We start from the raw sequence: 19,160 nt of genomic DNA on the forward strand, positions 1-19,160 counted from the left end.
TTGGCTTATTAAAACTGGCTCACAAGCCTTCCTTTTTTCCCTTTGTGATTGCTTTGGTCTTGGATTTTCAGCGTAGGACTAAAAATTCAAGTCAGATTTCAGTTACTAGGATAATTTTCTTTGAATTTTAAATTTTTCCAAGTAAATGCATAGATTTTTAATGAACCCAGTATTGAGTGGATTTGCTTTAAATTTAGCTGGAGAGTTAATTTCATGATTGATTTATTAGCCCTTTGAAAGTATAAAAAGTGGTATCTGTAGTTCATGAAGACTGAAAAACATCATCACATTTTGTTTAGCATCTTTTTAAAACCAATTAAAAGCTTTTCTAAAATGGATTGAACAGGAGAAAATAAAACATGTTCCCTAAGTCTTTATTTCAATCAAGTTTCCCTGTGTTCTGCAGGAGAAGAGATCGAGGGGGGATAGAAAAATTGAAAAGGGCTGTCCCAGCAGGGAGCCACGCCGCAGAAAAGGGCTGCTCTGAGAACTCAGCAGCAGTAGCTAAGAAAGCTCCCAGCCTGCTTCATCTACATGCAGAGTCACACAAGGCATGGGGGTGCTCACCATCACCACAGAGGTTTCACATGTGCTTCCCTGCTGATTCTTGTGAAAAGCTAACAATTGGCTTGGAGGGTAAAAGACCACTGCAGTTCACCCTCCCTGAGCTGGACGTACAATTTGTCCAGTGTTAGGAAATGTCCGGCTTAGCAGTGAGAGGCTTGAAGACACCCCTCCTTCCAGTGAGATTCCTAAAGCCGTCTCTTTTGCTTGATGACACTGGGGCTCTTTTCAAGCTTTGCAGATTTATGGAAGTCGAAGGGAATGTGCCTTTCAGGATCAGGAGGATGAAAGCCTTAGTCTTCGTGTCGAGGAAGAGGCGGTAGAAACGCAGTAAGGCCAGGTAAATCTTCCTGCAAACTGCAGCACCAGCGGCTTTATGAGTTTCCTCATAGGTCTCTTCTGGCACCTTCTTTTTTTCTCTTTTTGGGAGACAAAGTGCCTGAAAAGGAACTCCTCAGCTGTAAAATGACATGACTTCCAGTTTCCTCAACAAGTGTGAGAGTAGCTAAGCCCGTTAACCTGACTGCTTTAATGTTTACCTGACACTTTTGCAAATCCGTTTGGAAGACCTCATCCATATGTACCAGAATAACCTTGTAACGAATGGAGAACCACTCCTTCTTCACTTCAGTGCTTCCCAGCCTTTTTCATATCATGGCATGTAGAAAATGATAACATCTGATGATGTACTTGGGTAAGTGGATGAGGCCATTCACAGCTGGCCAGAGATGCAGCCACGCCAAGTGCCACCCAGCCTTCCCAAGGGCTGACAAGAATTGATATCTTAGAACACTTATAATTCATTCGCAGCATGCCAGCTGGAAAACTCTTTGGAAACTGTAAACTTTTACAAAAGAAGATCACTCCAAATTAATAGCAATATTACTGAAGTAGAACTTGGACCTGACAGTTGTTAGAATTTTAGCTGAAAAATAAAGTTGTTGAAAAAAATTACTTCCTTACTGCTCTGGCACTTAGGAATATTACCTGATAAGAAAGAAGTAGGGCTTAGAGCTGGGAAGGGTATAACTAACAATAAGACTGTTAGTAAACTCCTGATGGGAACTCAGACAGACATATTTGTTTCTCCATGGATTTAATTTAAGATCACCAGTCTCTCTACAAGATTGCTTTTTCTGTAATCCTTATATGACATCTCAGTGCAATCTTACTTCGGATATGTTATTAGGGGTCTTGGTGATATTAAGCAACTCTTCAGTCTTTGGGTTGCTTTAGCAAAATAAGCAAATAATGGAAGAGACTCCAAATCAAACAGGCCTAAACATGAATATCTCTCTGTCTATCTGTTCAAAATTAACTCTGGCTAATGACTACAATATGACTCAAGAAGATATATAACCACTTTAAGAGAGAGGTTTAGTAATTTTGCCAGACACATTAATTGTAATCACTGATGTGGTGACTTCTGCATTGGACTTCTTTATAAAAAATCTGTGTGATGATTGACTGTTTAGTAGCCCAGTTTTCTCATTTATTAAGTCAGTGACGTTAGATGGCTACTATAGTTTAAAAATTTCTCTAAAAGTGTACTTTACTTACTAGGTTATCTCAGAAAGTTCTATGTAAATTGAATATATATATATATATATATATATATATATATAGAGAGAGAGAGAGAGAGAGAGAGAGAACAATTTCAAGTTCATCAAAAAACAGTGAAAGACCTTTTTTTTTCTTAGATACCATATATATGTGTTAGCATATGGTATTTGTTTTTCTCTTTCTGACTTACTTCACTCTGTATGACAGACTCTAGGTCCATCCACCTCACTACAAATAACTCAATTTCATTTCTTTTTATGGCTGAGTAATATTCCATTGTATATATGTACCACATCTTCTTTATCCATTCATCTGTTGACGGACACTTAGGGGTAAGACGGGAATAAAGACACAGACCTACTAGAGAATGGACTTGAGGATATGGGGAGGGGAAGGGTAAGCTGTGACAAAGTGAGAGAGTGGCATGGACATATATATACTACCAAATGTAAAATAGATAGCTAGTGGGAAGCAGCCGCATAGCACAGGGAGATCAGCTCGGTGGTTTGTGACCACGTAGAGGGGTGGGATAGGGAGGGTGGGAGGGAGGGAGACACAAGAGGGAAGAGATATGGGAACATATGTATACGTATAACTGATTCACTTTGTTATAAAGCAGAAACTTAACACACCATTGTAAAGCAATTATACTCCAATAAAGATGTTAAAAAAAAAAAGTGAAAGAAATTTGGTGAGTCCTTTCATAAAACATTGCTGCAGATATCTGCTAAATAAAACCATGTTTTCTGGGGCTTCCCTGGTGGCACAGTGGTTGAGAGTCCGTCTGTCGATGCAGGGGACACGGGTTTGTGCCCCGGTCCGGGAACATCCCACATGCCGCGGAGCGGCTGGGCCTGTGAGCCATGGCCACTGAGCCTGCGCGTCCGGAGCCTGTGCTCCGCAGCGGGAGAGGCCACAACAATGAGAGGCCTGCGTACCGCAAAAAAATAGATAAATTAAAAAAAAATAAATAAATAAAATAAAACCATGTTTTCAAAATAGGGTTTTTTGTTTTGTTTTTCATTAGGGCACATATAAAATACGTATTAATTAATGCAAAAAATTATAAGATAGATAAGACACCATTTTCAGGTAACTCCAAATTAAATATCTAAATTTTAATCATAGAAAAATGCTAATGGTGCTGAGACAAAATATTCTCTCACTGCCTTAAATATATTCCTGTGACTTGACATCAGCATTAGAAAGGTGTCGATTTATACCATCATAATGTTCCGTGGGGCCATGAATCTAGTCATGAGTATCCTCTCTGCACAGCTTACTCATTGTATATTGGACTTGGAGTCAGAAAACCTGAGTTTGAGTCTTAGCACAGCCATCTGGCATTTTAGTCTTGAACTAGTCCCTTAATACCTTTGTGTCTATTTCTTCATCTGTAAAATGATAATTCCTCCTTACCTACCACAGTGACGGCCAACTCACATAACGTAAGTTCTGTGTAAACCTGCGGGCTGCACAGATGTAAGGTATTAATGCCTTATTGTGAAAAACGTAGAGTTACTGAGAAGTAGGAGTATGCTGTTGTCCACAGAGGATGTCATTTGTAAAGAATCAGTTTATAAAGTCCTATCCTTAAAAAAGGATGAATGTTTCTCTTGCGTGATTTGAATGTTCCCATTGCTTGGAGCCTAGGGGCTGACATCTAAGATTCTGTTTCTTCTCGTTTTCTTAATGTTTCAGAGTTCTTAGCGGTTTAGTATTTTATTTAGGCTGTTGTATAGAACTAGAAACATATTTCCCAGCTGTTGTTGTTTTAAGAAAAGAGGTGCCTTTAGATAGTCCACAGAACCTCTTTAGCATGTAAGATAGGAAAACTAAAGAATGTAACTGTATATAGCAAATTTCCATGGAAAGTGAGTTCAGAGTTTCAAGTTGGAATGCCCAGGTTCAACTTCTCTCATTTGCAATACTGGAAAAAGAAGTAAAGGCACCCTGCTTCCCCACCGCCCATTCACTGAAATTTAGAAGCTTCCTGAGTCCTAAGACAAATACTCTGGTCTGGGGATTGGAGATCCCTATTATAAAAGGGAGAATGAAGGTATTTCAGAGTTCAACAGCGTGAGCAGAGAGAGAGCCAGGGCTTCTGGCCATTGTGGGATCCCAAGTACACTACCCATTACACTTGTCCTTAGCCTCCAGGGACTGGCGCCCCTTCCTTTTTCCCTGTAGCTACCTGTTGCTTGTGACTAAAGTTCACCTCTTTTTCTAATCCAAGGTGGAACAGAATAGCATTTCACAGCTTCTCTTCTACCTACCTGTCCCCAAAACAAATACACAGATCTTTGAAGATCCATAAGGGTTTATACTATATGGCATAACAACTATTGGGTGAGAAGAACCAATAAGGGGAACCTTACAAAGGGTCCAGAACAATCTGTCAGTATTCCTGATAGTTACTGGAATGTAGATGGAACAAGGCCTTGATCTTTTCACGTCACAGCTTGGTCTGTAACCATGTTTTCATCTTGACAGTCCTGCTTACCTCTCACATTGGGAAATGGCAAATGTCAAGAGTGCTTTTCACAAGCAAAGCTCCAGACAATCTGCCTAGACCCTCCCTTCCCTTCTTTCTCTTTCTCTCTTCCTTTCCTTCCTTCCTCCCTCCCTCCCCCCTCCCCTCCCTTCCTTTCTCCTCTTCCTTCCTTCCTCCCTTCCTTCCTTCCTCTCTTCTTCTCTTCCCCTCTCTCTCTCTCTTTGCAGACCTATTTAGGCTACATAGATGATGATATTTGTTGAATGGATATCTTGAAGATGGTGAGTCTACATGTAGAACTGGCATTGGCAGTGTAAATAAGAGCTCAGGAGTTAGAAGACTTGAATTCAGTCACTTAATTTCTGAGCCTCAATTTTCTCATTGTAAAACGGGAACAGTAGTAATATTTAACTAATATTTAGATCGTGAGAATTTAAGATAAATGTTGATGATAGTTCTTTGTAAACTGCAAATCACAACTCAATGGTTAGTTTATTATTCACTTTAAAGAAAACTCTGACTCTGTCTTTCCTCACACAAAAAATACGTAAAACCAACAAAGTCACCAACCCATATACAAAGGAGCTAGGCTCCAGGTGGCTGCTGCGGAAGAAGCCAGCCCTAGAAATGTCAGCAGGAGTGACAGCTTCCTTTCTCTCTAGCTGCCAGCCATCGGGCTCCTCCTGCAGACCGTGCTGGGGCCAGCCCTGGAGCAGGTGGAAGAAGGGTGCCAGTTCCCCAAGTAAGGAGTAATAATGGGAAGGGAGGACAGGGAGAAATACCAGCCAGAGCAGGGAGATGAAAGCTTGGTGGCCGCCCCGCTAGTGATCCATTATCTATAGAAAGTGGGCCCGTGTCAGAAACTGCCTGCCTAAGGATCAGATCACCTTCCGCTTAATCCTCAGTTATTCTCTAAGTGTGATTTCAGTTATGAAGAAAAAAGGACTGGAGGAAATATGCCAAAATTGTTTTCTGTGATTGCCTCCAAATTTTGAAAAAAAAGTTTGAGCTCATCCTCCCAATATTTTAATGCATTTATTATTCTGTTAGTTGATGTTCATTTTAAAATGTACAAAAGAATTTTTAAAAAGAATGAAGAGAAAAACAAAAAGGAAGTTCTATTATTTCTCCATCTTAAAGACAACTGCTCTTAGATGGTAGATCGTAGGTGGGTTTTTCTGCTTTATTATTTCTTAAATTTTATACATTTTCTACAATAAGCATTTGTTACTTTATAATCAGGAAAAATAAAAACTTAATGTGTATACAGTTGTTTTTATTTTTAACTCAGCAGTGTAACCGTCAAAATTCCAGTCCTTTGCAACTAAGTTGCTGCTTGACTAACAACAGTTAAATGAATCTACCTTTGTATCTAAGCTTGTCTGTATGCAATATATTTTGTTAGTCTTGTTTTTTCTTTAAGCCTGATTTAATTTAAGGTCTGGTCTGTAAGATACTCTGTGGTCCTGCGAGTAAAGGTGTGTATGTCAGTGTCTCCTGACTCTCACGGTTGTCCTTGGACACCCACCTGGCATTCCGCTCAGTGCTGTGCTTCCAGGCTGAACTTAACGATGGTTGAATGCCAATGTGACCAAGGTTGACCAGGATAGATGGTGACAGTTCTACTAAGCTTCATGGAAAGGAGATGAGAAGTTTCTTTCTATCCAAAACTATTTCTTTTGAAATGCAAGTTTGAAATATTTCTTTAGGGAATATATGCTTTTATTAGGATGTACATTTCATAAACTTTTGTTCTGTACTATAGAAATAACAAAGATGAATAAGACATCCTACCTGCCCTCAAAGAGCTCATAATCCAGGACCACCTATTCAGCTGTGCAGTTTGGGCACGAGCTGTGCACAAGGTCAACTGGCAAGTGGGGGTTAACATCCAGCCCACACTCCAGTCGCCCTGGGAGCCGTGTACCCTGACGTGGGCTGTAACTGCCCAGCTGAGTAGGGTTGCCACATTTAGTAGATGAGGATATAGGATGCCAAGTTAAATCTGAATCTCAGAAAGACACCAGATAATCTTTTAGTGTAAGTATATCCCATGCATTGTTTGGGACATACTTACACTAAGGGCTTTATCTGGCAACCCTAGCCTGAGGAAGAGGAAAAAGGGTGCCTTTTTACTTATACAAGGTGCTGGGGCTTTAGGAGATGGGGACAAGGGTGGCTACATATACCTAGATGACTGCTTTTTTCTAATTCATCCACCTAGGAGGGGTATTTTTTTTTCTTATTTGTATGCAGGCCAACTGGTGTCCCTGACACAATCCAGTGAGGGAGAAAGATGTGTAAACATGATGATGTAAATAGTTAAGTTTTATAACTTATGTGGGTTCCAGTGGACTATGGAGGAAAGTATGGTCCATTTTACCCGAGAAAAGCTGCAAATATTTCACAAATAGTAGTTCTTGATCCTGGTCTTGAAAGATGAGTAAAAGGGAGATTGATCAGGACCGTTATGCCGTGCCGAGGAATTCCAGCTCCGCAGCAGTGGGCAGAGATGGTGATGGATATGCCTGCGCCAGAACTAGCACATTTTTATTATTTACATACTAACTGATACTTGGGAATTTAAGGATACGTTTTGTGTACAGTTACTTATCTTAGGCTTCACATGGCATATTCAGTTTCACTGGAGGGAAGAATAGGAATTAGTAAGAAATCAAAGGCTTCATTCTTCCGAAATGACTGAAGCTTAACCTCTTTAAATATCAATTGCTGTTATACTTTAGCCTTTTTTAAAAGGAAAGAAATGCTACATACATCTGTGGTGTCTGAAGCAAAGTATTATAAACACTACGTCAGTGAATAAGGATCTTCATTACAAACCATAATCACGTGGCGATTATGCAAGAACTGTTGGAATGTAGAGGGCTCGGCCCTAGGAGTCATTAAGTAGGCCCAGTGTGCCCTGTTTTTTTGAGTTTGTTGTACTTTTTCTTGTTTTTAATGGTTTTGCTATCAGCTTTTACTTGAGGAATTCAAGTGAGTTGTGTCAGTCTGCCTGCCTCTGACAATTCCCCCTCGTCTAATTTGCTGCTTCTTGTCAGCTGTGAGCTAAGAAAGGCAACCTCCAGGACCCTTGAGTTGTCTGTAAAGTGAGAGCAACTAGGCTCTGATGAGAGCCGGGGGAGCTTCCTGCCAGCAGGGCCATGTCGTGAATTCCGTGGGTCCCTTTCTTCATAAAGAAAATGTTAAACTTTTATTTTCCAACTGTTGGTATTTAAAACATTTTCCCCAACCTGAAAGTTCTTTTATTTTTCTTCTGATTTTAGAAGAAATTAGAATATTTTTGTGGGCCCTTGCCCCTGTGCCCGCTGTGCCCAGTGGATAAGCTGGTACTACCTGTGAGTAGTCACTTGAACCTCATTTATTGTGTTTTTTCAGTTCTAGAAGTTAGAGAATTCTGCATATATCTTGGTTCTTGGCTATGTTCTGGATAGTTGACATTGTTCAGTAAATTGGCCTCCAGATAAATGAGGTGTTTTTACTGGGCACATTGAATCTATGCTCGGAGAGGGTGGAGCCTGAAGGAGCAAACTGGGTTGTGTAGGGTTAAAGGAGGGCAGAATGTGGAGAGAAGGCAAGTTCTGAAATATCTTGAACATGAGGGATAATTGCGAACTGGTAGAAAACTCTGGAAAGCATTTTAATAAAGAGGAATGCTATGGATAAAAATCACAGAGGTAGAAGTTAAATGAGAAAGAAGAAGAAAATTGACCTGATTAGAGCACAGGGGTCATTTTAGGGCATCTCAAGCTAAAAGCGGAGGGAAAGTCTACTGTGGGTGCCAGGTGGAAGAGTTTGGATTTGCTGATGAATCCGTGATCCTCTTAGTTAAGTTTCTAATGAGAGAGCACCTACAAAACTGGACACTAAGAATACCGTACATCAGTACGTCTTTATTTTCTTAATTTATTTAACCTTTTCTCCTAAGAGCTCAGAGGTCGTAATTTCTAGGTGATATATCTATCTAACTCATAATTAAGAGATCAGCCATTGCTGATATAAGTTAAAAATTACACAAATAAGAATGGACAGCAAAGCATAGTGGGAATATCGGTGATGCCTGACCTCTGGTTTCAGCTCCTTCCCTGGATGTAAAATCTTGCCCCTGTTTCTCACCTACAAAATAGCCAGGAGAGGAGAGGGAGGAGGAGAGAACTAGGCAAGCTTTCAGAGCTGTTCCGAGTATAAAATCTGATGATTCCATGTCTTTTTCACAAACTGGTACTAAAATATTCTTTAATATCTCAAAGTGGTCTGCTCTTGCCTATAGTGATTTTTAAAAATTATTTGGGGTGAAGTTTCTCATTTCATATTCAATGTGCATTATGAATTCCCCCTCTTTATTGTCCTCTGTCCTGCCTGCAGCACCAGGAGGATGGTTACAAAGACAGTAGGCTAAGAATTTGCTTCAGGGTAAAATCTAATGGAGAGTTTAAGTGTAGTTGTCTGCCTAGTTGTAACATGATTTATTTGAAACATCCTTCCTTTGGTATTCAGCTTAAACATTTAACTACCAAAAAAAGAAGTTACAGACATTTGAGCCATGAGAAATCAAATGCATGCAGGATATGCAAAGAGGCCCCATTCCTCTCCTCGCTGTCCAGACTCTTGGTTGTTTTTAATAGTAGTCAAATTTTTCCCTTGATTTGGGGAAACCAAGAGTTGTAGGAGATGCTTAGTAATACTTATCTCGCTAGCTTAAATTAATGGCTTCTAACGAGTCTTATCTTTTCTCTGTTAGAGAAGTCTGTATTATGAATAGTTATGAATAGCTTAACTATTGACGATCAATTGATTAGCTGAAAGAAAGCGGTATGACATCCTTTGCATCTAGTTATATTGTAAATGAAGCATACATGCTGATCATTCTGGATTGTTTTCTTTAAAACTTGTTGACTTGTTATCATAGTATTCAACACTTGGGGCTCAGATGTATAGACTCTGAAACGGTAGTTATTTTCCTGTTGAACATCTGGTATAGTGTGCATTATTCAGGGCCAGAAGAGAAGTGTAACAAGGAAGGAGTGATCTGCGGCCCTTGAAACCTACACTGAGATCACCATTCATTCATTCATTCAACACAAATGTATCAGCCTGTCGCTATGTTCAAGGCACTATGCTAGCCCTGGGTCCATCAGTGAAACCAAACAGGCACAAGTCCTGTCCTTATGAGGGAAGACCAGCAATAAATAGAATAAATAAGTAAAGACAGTAAATGAGTAAAGTATATAGTATGTTAAGAGGTGGTCCCTACTGTGGGGGGAAGGAGCAAGATAAAGGGAGATGAAGCGGGTATGGGGGGGTAGGCCTTGTGGGAAAGGTGACACTGGAGCAGACCCTGACTTGGAGGCAGAGAACCATGTGGATGTATAAGGGAAGAGCATTCTAGGTAGAGGGAACATCAGAGTATCTTCTGTGTGCCAGGCATGCTGTGCTAAAGACCTGCAAGGACAGAGATGAATAAAACATGGCCCCGCCCCCAGGGAGCTGACAGGCTAGAAACAAGATTCCGACTTGCAAATAAATGCAGCCGTAAAGTCGTCTAAGCTCTATGGTGGATCGAATGTTTTATTTAATCTGCACTGAATAATAACAAATTAAGTTAAAATATCAGACATTACTCCCATTTCAAGAATGAAGCTAGCGTGACAAACTGAAGCACCTCTTACCAGAAAAGCTTCACATCCTCTGCCCTGAGCTGATTTCTTCCTCAGAGTCCCTGCCTCTCACCGAGGCCCCTCACTCTCAACCTGCTGTCACGGCTGCTTCTGAGGGGCGTTTGATCTTTAGCTTCAGGCCTCGTCTGGGCCTTGACTAACCGTCGTCGTTAAGCTGAAGATCGGCGCGCTCATCTCCCCCTAATGCAGAGAGAATCTTGGCCCTCTGGGAGAATGCACTCTCTTGGCGTCGTTTGCGGCCAGGGCCGTGCATTGTTGGGAAGAGAGGAATTCTCAGGTGCCCCACTGCTCGCCCACCCGACTCGATGTCATAGATTCCTGACATCCCAGGCAGAGGACAATTTTTCAGGTTCCTCTCAAGACCATCGTTCAAGCCCTCACTTCCTTTCACTCCTGCCTCCTCCGACAGTGATGGCAAAGGCCTCCCTCCCCCACACATTCTCACCTCATGCTCTACTGTGACAAGTAGGCAGGATTTTTAATCCCGTTTTTATGGTTGAGGATGAAACAGGTGCTGAGAAGTTCAGTGATCTAGCCCAAATCACCCAGCTATGAATGGTGGAGCCTGTGCTTTTTGTATGGCACCAGGCCACCTGTCCATCAGGGGACTTGCCTCTCCTCCCTTGCTTTCTGCCCACCCTGGGCTTGCGTTGAAATGGAAGGCGTGTGTGTGCATCACTGATGACGAGGCGCCGACCCTTCCTGGGCGCGCTCACTCTGAGACCCTTTCTCAGAGCCGTCTTTCCCGCAGCAGCCCCCTCACAGGCTGCCGGACTGCCCGGCATGAAGCTGCTGGGATCATCTTTCTCATCATCACAGTTCTTCCACCTCCAGCACCTTCTTTAGTTTCCTGTTGCTTTTTATACTAAATCTCCTTTCTTAGTTTGGCATTCTGAGTCTTCCTTTTATTGGCTGCCTACTCCCCATCTCTCTAAAAAGACTTCGTTTTCAGCCCTGAGGGCTCTGGCTCAGCTGCCTCCACCACCCACATGGGAATTAGGAGCATGGAAGACCAGTCCCTTCTCCTCCAGGGCCTCCTCTTCATCAGTGTCTCTATGATACTATAGGAATCTTCCCAGATGACCCCATACCAGTGAAGCTGTGCCCATAAGCTGTGTCCCCTCAGCCATTATTCATTTGTGTTTGCTGGTGTGTTACTTGGCAGTGGTTCCTGAGTATTTACTTGGTCTCCCCAGCCAGATTGTACTCACTTTAGAGGCACAAACTGAATCTCATAATTCCATAAATACCTGAACAGAGTCAATTCATGTTAATGATCTGATCAACTAATCTATTTTGTCTTTAACTTACTGGGCTTATAAATTCTGAATTCTGAAAAATTTCACTTTTGTTTACAAAAGCCTCAAATTCTAACAACCAGAAAATAAAGTTTAAGGCCCCCAGCACACTCACTTCTTAATCCGTTTCAGGGTTTCCAGTTGTTCACAGTTCATTCTTTTTACCAAGGGTGTATTGCCCTTGCTCAGCACTGAATGATATGGAAATAATTGGCCTTTCTTTACTGCATAACTGACTTTACTTTTGTTAGCAGGTTAAAATCAGCCCTTCCATTTCACTGCAGTATTATATTGGTGGCATTTTTATTTAAGGGAGGGAAAAAAAAGCTTTCTTCCACATGAACTTTTGTTGCAAATCAGTTTATTGGGGCCAATCAATGGGCAGGGCCTATGAAAGGGTGTGGATTATCTGGTTAGTCCTTTGTGTGGCAAAAGGCTTAGATACTGCTTAGTACTTGGCTCATTCTTCATCATGTAAAGAAGTGGTTTTTCTGAAGGATCAACACCTGACTGAGCCCTGCCTTTTTCATGGTAATGTTTTCACCTGAGTTGCTTCTTATGGTACTAAGAATTAGTTAACTAATACTTATTTAACCTTGGAACAATGTTTATCATAATCCGATTGGCAGATAGTCGTTTTATTTAGGCCTTTTCTTTATTGCATCAGAACTAGAAAATCTCAGTGAAGAGTATGCTGGGAACAATTTTTTCCAAGTAAGTTGTCGCTCAGCTTTTTTCCTTTCCATCAAGGGGCATGTTTTGGCGTTACAGACTCAGACTAGTAGCCACTAGTAGTTGGATTTCTCTTTCTGGGTTGAGTTCTAGTTTTATTTTTAAAGCTGGCCTTCTCATTTCATGCCGCTGGCAACTTTTTCTCCAAAATGTTCTCCAGTGTGATTTATGATATTAATATATTCAGAGCTGGTTTTTCACGGTAAAGCGTCCTCATGAGTATTACCACTAATTAATATACAGAATGACCCAGCACAATTTAATTATTTGGTAACGTTTTTCGGTGTTTTCTTAAAGATGATGCTAACAAGTCAAGGCCTGAACTTCCCTGGGTCATGACCTCTCTGCAGTGTTTGCAGTCTTGTTAAACGGAAGAAAAGCAGAACATAAATTAACATCTCCATTATAAGTTGCTCTACATTTCCCAGTCTTAACACTCTGAAGAGCATAGTCACTGGTAACATAAGACCAAGTTTCACTAGGAAAATGGCAATTCCAGCCTTCTGGAATGGGTAAGAAGCCATTCTTCTAGGGCCAGTGTTGTCCTCTGTAAGAGAGGGGCAAGATGAGGGGGTTTGCATTATGGACTATGGAACATTAAAAACCTAAGGAAAAAAGCAAAGTAACAGTTATCTTTAATTGTAATGAAGATATACCAGCCTATGTGGCTTTTGGCATCTATGAGCCTTCAAGGATATGTTCCTAAGTTTACAAACAGAATTTTAAAATAGTTGAAAAATAGTTCGAGTGTAAAAGCACCACTTTTCCGTTACATAGTAGAAGCTTATATGTCTTTATGTGTTCATAATTACCCCAGCACCCCAGTTTTTGTTTTGTTATTTTGCCTTTGGATTTATCTATTTCTGCTCCTTCTGGCTTGGCTGTCCTTCCCCTTCGCCTCCTAATCACCCCACTCACTCCTTAAGACTCAGTTCAGATATTGTCTCCTCCAGAGAAAAAGAAGTTTCTCTGCCACATGTTTCTTCCCTCTACCATGACACCCTATGTGCAATACCTCTACCTTTCCATATTGTATTATAATGATCTGTTTTGTATCTGCCTCTCTGTATATACAGGGTCTATTCCGTATTCATCCAGGAGCTTGGTAAAGGTCTGTTGACAATGTGTTTGATTTTTAGCTAGTTGGTTTCTTGAATAATAACAATGATTACCCTTTAATGTGTATACTTCAGAGGTATACTTCTCTCTCACAGTCTTTGCACAGGCATTTGATATGCCAATTACTAATTATACCAGAAAGCCTCAACCTTGTTTCTTTAGTAGGCCTTTGTTTATGTTGGTGCATCATCCATTCTTGGCACAACAGATGGACAAAAGCAATCAGTAAGACTGAGAAAGGCTAGCACACCTCATTAGCAATAGTGGTTTAATATTTACAAAACCCCAGTTGAAATTGTTTTGGCATCTGATCTTCAATTTCTTAAAATCTTTTCCTACATTTAATTTAATTTTCACGTAACTTTTTAATTTTCTCATTTATTTTAATGCCCTGAGTTTCTAAGATCTGTGAAAGGTTTAATTGTATTAAAGGCTTACCTGTGGAATGAGTGTGTGTCATAAATCTAGTGACATAGTTTAAAATCCATTCCTCTTCCATTTTCCGAGTAAACATTTTTAAAACGTGTTTTTCTTCGTGAAAAAAGGCAGTATACAATTTTGGATTCTGGATCTGGTTTCCATTCCTGGCTCCATCATTTATTAGTTATTAGACCTTGAACAAATTAGTTAAATCTATAAGACTCAGTAGCTTCATCAGTAAAATAGAGATAATGCTGATACTTAATTCTTAGGATTATAATGGACACTGAATGAGAGATTGATCTAAAGAGGTGCCATACTGCAAATAGGAGTAAATGGAAGTCTCCATATTGAGTGGTGAGGTACCCAGACTCCTTCCCCTATCGACTCCCATGTAGTATGTTGGGAACTAGTCTCTATAACCCTCAGAAAGGAGACTGGAAGATTCTCCGGGCAAAATGTACACATCCTAACCTTTGAGGGACACCCAGTAATCAGCCAAGTCTTATCATCCTATCATGAAGCTCTCGGACTCAGAGCTTCCAGTCACTAGTTTAACTCTTAAGTATGAATAGTAATCCAACGATCACCAGACACTTGAAGAAAACCACCAATGAACAAATAAGAAAAAAAAAAAAAAAGAAAAGAAAAAGGAACTCAGAGGAGACAAAGCAGAGAAAAGAAGAAAACATTTTTTAAAATGTGTAGTATTCACAGAGATCTAAAATAAGGTAGTATCCATGAAATATAATAGGATGTAATTTTTTTTTAAAAAAGAAACATTCAGTAAACAAGAAAGAGTGACTTATCTCAAGGTTCATAACTTATAGAACATACGGATAAAGAAAAGATTCTTTTAAAATTATATATATTTTAAAAGTTAGAAACAATGAGTCAGAAAATCAGAATGGCATCAGTCTTCTAGTCAGCAACACTGAAAATTAAAAGACAATAGAACAATGCCTTGAAAATTCTATGGGGAAAATTGTTTCTAACCTTGTTCTCTATACCTAGCGAAACTATCAAGTATAAAGTGTACAGTATTAAGGGTGGAATAAAGGCATTTCCAGGTCTTAAAATTTTTACCTCCCATACACCCTTTCTCAGGAAGCTTTTGAAGTATATGTACCATGGAAAAGAGAGAATAAATGAAAAAACAAAGGAAGGTGAGGAGACAGGGGATCTAACAAGAAGAGAGGAAGGTTCTAGGGCTACAGCTGTGCAGCAGGCCTAGAGAACAGTCAGTTCAGATTGAACTTTGAGAACAGAGGACTCCAGGAGGGGAATGTCTTTGAGAAAAAACACCCAAAACTTTAAAATTCCCTAACATGTTTGAACATATTGGTATGATATCCATGGCTGTATTTGTTTGGGATGAACTTGTGGTAAGTACTTGATAAACTAAGCAAAGGGGGGGTTGGGGGAATGGCAATTATTAACTCTAATAAAAACAAAATGTTGCCCAAGAAAGGAAATTTAATAGTACACTACATGGCTTAGCTGTAAGTCATATTTATATAATCATAATAAATACTGAACATAGATTTAACCAAAGACTGTGAAATAATTGGAAGGATGAGAAAAAGGACATATCGGGGTGGGGGGCTGTGCAAAATTAATATTAACTCTCCCTCTTCCATAATAGGAATTCAGGAAATAATATTTAAAGCTGAAAAGAAAAATCTAAAAATAATAGTGTACCATTGTTATTTAAAGATAAGGAAGTAAATACAAGAAGAAAAACTAAGAGAGTAGAAAATGGTTGCTTCTGGAGAGAGGGAATCAGGAATGGTGGCCTAAGCCTGCTATAGTTTTTAAACATTCCTTGTATATTTGGGGGCTAAAAATTAAAAAGAAATTAAAGATATTAAATGAGACAATTATGTAAAGCATTTAGCACCATGCCTTTCACAGTTAACTGCTGCATAAATGTAAACTACTATTATCCTACCTCTCCTAAAAACCGTAATAAAGCCTTGCTAAGTGGGTGGCATGGGGTTTCCACTCATTCATTTCATTTTTTCCCCAGCCATACATATATTGATACTATGTTGGCTGTGAAAAATGAATTACAAACATATACTAAGGTATCTTTCTATTTGATTTGTGTATCTTCCTGATTTACTGATCCATGATGTTATTGATACGGATAAAGAGAAAGAGCAGTTGCCTCTTCCTGAACCACGTGCTGAAGAAAGTGTTGCTCTTTCTGAATCATGTTGTTGATACATTTTTTTAAGATTTTCAAGGGACTTCCTTGGCGGTCTAGTGGTTAAGACTCCGCGCTTCCACTGCAGGCAGGAAACTAAGATCCCACATGCCGCGCAGCACGGCCCCAAAACAAAGCATTTTCAAGAGGACAGTTCTGAATTTTTTTCCTTCTCTTTTGCCTAATCATTTGCATTTCTGCGATTAAATAAATGGATATTGTTCAGGCTTACTCTAGTTTCCTAATCAGTCCTTTCACGTGTTTTAACGCATTTTCTCCTTATGATCAGGGCCGCAAGCTTCTTATCATTGGGACCACAAGCCGCAAAGATGTCCTTCAGGAGATGGAAATGCTTAACGCCTTCAGCACCACCATCCATGTGCCCAGCATTGCCACAGGAGAGCAGCTGCTAGAGGCTTTGGAGGTGAGAATGAGCCAGTGGAGTGCACACCGTTCAAAGAAAGGAGCTGAGGCTGGATTAATGCTAAGGGTGCCCCAGACATCACACCTGGTGTTTAGTTTCTGTGTTGACCTAGAACACGGAACCTGGGATACACCTGCAGTCATTTTTAGGAATTAGAGGAAGAAGAGATAAATATAAGTGAGAGTGAAGTAATTCCTCATTCCTTGGTGGAAGCAGCATACCAACTGCCAGGAATGAATTACTTTGTGCCCAGCATGACTAATGCATATAGATTACATGGACCAGAAACTTGGAATGGGGGGAGGGAGTACAGTAATCAATAAATAGAAAATTCAGTTATTCATAGTAGCTTTCAGCCCATTTTCTTGCATTTAATAAATTGGAGCAATGGTTAAAGCCTTAGAAACTTGAAAAAAGCTATAGAAGTAAAAGCAACCCCTTTACTAACAAGTTCATAATGTAGAAATGTTTTCTCACAGTTTTTTGAGGATGACATAGTCTTTGATTTTAAAAAAATATATCCTTTATTAAACTTTTGATTAATATCAGTGTGCACAAATGACTTGATGAAGTGTTAGAAAATATTATCTAGTGACTTGTTCAGCAGTGAGAGTCAGGAAGGCTTCTTAAAATCCTCAAGACTCATACAATTGGGGCGTACTCCCAACAAAATAGAAACCATCTATATGATAAATGTTTCCAGCTTACCTGTTTGAGCAGTTTTTGTGCTGCGGTTGGTTGAGTAAGAGAATTATTTAGTCTGCTTTGACACATACAGATTATTCCTAGAAAGGAATGTTAAAAATTTTAACTGATATTTATTATGGATTGGAGCTATTTTTCCCCCAGCAAATATATCTCTAAATTATAATCAAGGTCCGTAAGAAAACAGAGTTTAGGATACCAGTTTTCATTTTCATGATCGCAGCTAATGGATTTCAGGAAAGTCAGGTTGGATTTTAAAATATGAGAGAATTCTGTCAGCTTGAACCAGTTAGGTAGTTCTTATCACTGTTCTTTTAAGGGTAAATGTGGGAATTAACTAATGTTGTTGATGCACTTATAGAAGTGCTTTAATTTTTTAAATTGTTTTTGTAGCTGTTGGGCAACTTCAGGGATAAAGAACGCACCACAATTGCACAGCAAGTCAAAGGGAAGAAGGTCTGGATAGGAATCAAGAAGTTACTAATGTTGATCGAGATGTCCCTACAGGTAAGATGCTTCCTTCTCCGTATGGTTCAGACATAGAAGCTTCACCGTATATCCCAAGACTTTTTATCATTTCCTCTCGCTGAGGTTTTAAGTTATAATTCTTTTATATTATTTCCAGAATCAGGTTGGTGTTAGTAGCCCGCTTCTGAGATCAAACAATAACTTATTGGTACTTTTCTTTCCTACTTCTTAAAATTCAAAAGTAGAAGAAAAGAATGTAGAGTTACTTTAAGTTTTAATTTAGGGAGTCACTAGGTCTTAGAACTAGAAAGGACTTGAAAGAACAATTGTTCTGCTGCCCCCTCATTTGAGAGGTGAGGGTCCTGAGTGTCCCACCGGTTGTCAGTGAGTTATGCAGGGTCACAGCCAGTTATCTACAGGGGTCGGGGGGTGGGATGGCGTTGTCCATCAGAGGTCAGGAAGCGACGCACAGACACCAGAAGGGGCCTGGGAGACGGTTTCAAGGGACAAGGTAATTGGGTGTACAGATTAGACTTAGGCTGTGTATATTCTCCCCTGGCAGGGCTCCTAGAAATTTTATGCAAACTACTGTAGGGTTGAAGCGTCCAGGATCACATAGAAAACTAAGCCCCAGGCTACTGCCTGGGCAAAAACAGATGAAACCTCTTTGGGACTTTCTCACGTCTACGGGCAACTTCCCTTTCTTCTTTTTGTAACTCCACCCCTCCGTGTGCACATCCTGTGTCTTTTTGTCCTTATCTGACATACTAGTTAGATAATAAATGTATCACTTCCAAGCTTTGTGAGTTCAGGGGCCTTGGCTCTCACTCACTACTAAATCCACGACCCCTGGAACAGAACTAGACACATAGTCGGGCACTCAGTAAACTTCTGTTGAATGAATCTCTCCCGGGTCTTAGGTGGACAGACTGGCTGCATTCTGAGAGTCATGTATTATGCTCAGTCCTGCTCTTCCAGCAGTGCGAGCTGTGGGTGGATGAGGCGAAATTTAAGTTTCACTTACTTACTGAGATAGGCTCTTGGACCAATAACAAATTGGAATCACGAAGCAAATGCTTTTTAATCTTTGCTGGTAAATTTTTTTTATATAAATTTATTTTATTTTTATTTATTTTTGGCTGCATTGGATCTTCATTGCTGTGCGCTGGCTCTCTCTAGTTGTGGCGAGCAGGGGCTACTCTTTGTTGTGGCGCGTGGGCTTCTCATTGTGGTGGCTTCTCTTGTTGTGGAGCATGGGCTCTAGGCACGTGGGCTTCAGTAGCTGTGGCACACGGGCTCAGTAGTTGTGGCTTGCGGGCTCTAGAGCGCAGGCTCAGTACTTGTGGTGCACCGGCTTAGCTGCTCCATGGCATGTGGAATCTTCCTGGACCAGGGCTTGAACCCGTGTCCCCTGCATTGGCAGGCGGATTCTTAACCACTGCACCACCAGGGAAGTCTGGTAAAT

General features: G+C 40.3%; 1 protein-coding gene across 1 annotated transcript in view; it reads left to right on the forward strand.

The window, feature by feature from the left end:
• Positions 1 to 19,160, forward strand: part of NSF (N-ethylmaleimide sensitive factor, vesicle fusing ATPase) — a 160,091-nt gene that overhangs the window by 136,397 nt on the left and 4,534 nt on the right. Inside the window, exons 18-19 of the mRNA XM_081218272.1 lie at positions 16,388 to 16,522; positions 17,621 to 17,734. Coding sequence (XP_081074398.1) covers positions 16,388 to 16,522; positions 17,621 to 17,734 — 249 coding nt within the window. The remainder of the gene's footprint in view (positions 1 to 16,387; positions 16,523 to 17,620; positions 17,735 to 19,160) is intronic.

This window comes from Mesoplodon bidens (genome assembly GCF_964165515.1).
Source record: "Mesoplodon bidens genome assembly, chromosome: 19".
Classification (NCBI taxonomy): Eukaryota; Metazoa; Chordata; class Mammalia; order Artiodactyla; family Ziphiidae; genus Mesoplodon; species Mesoplodon bidens.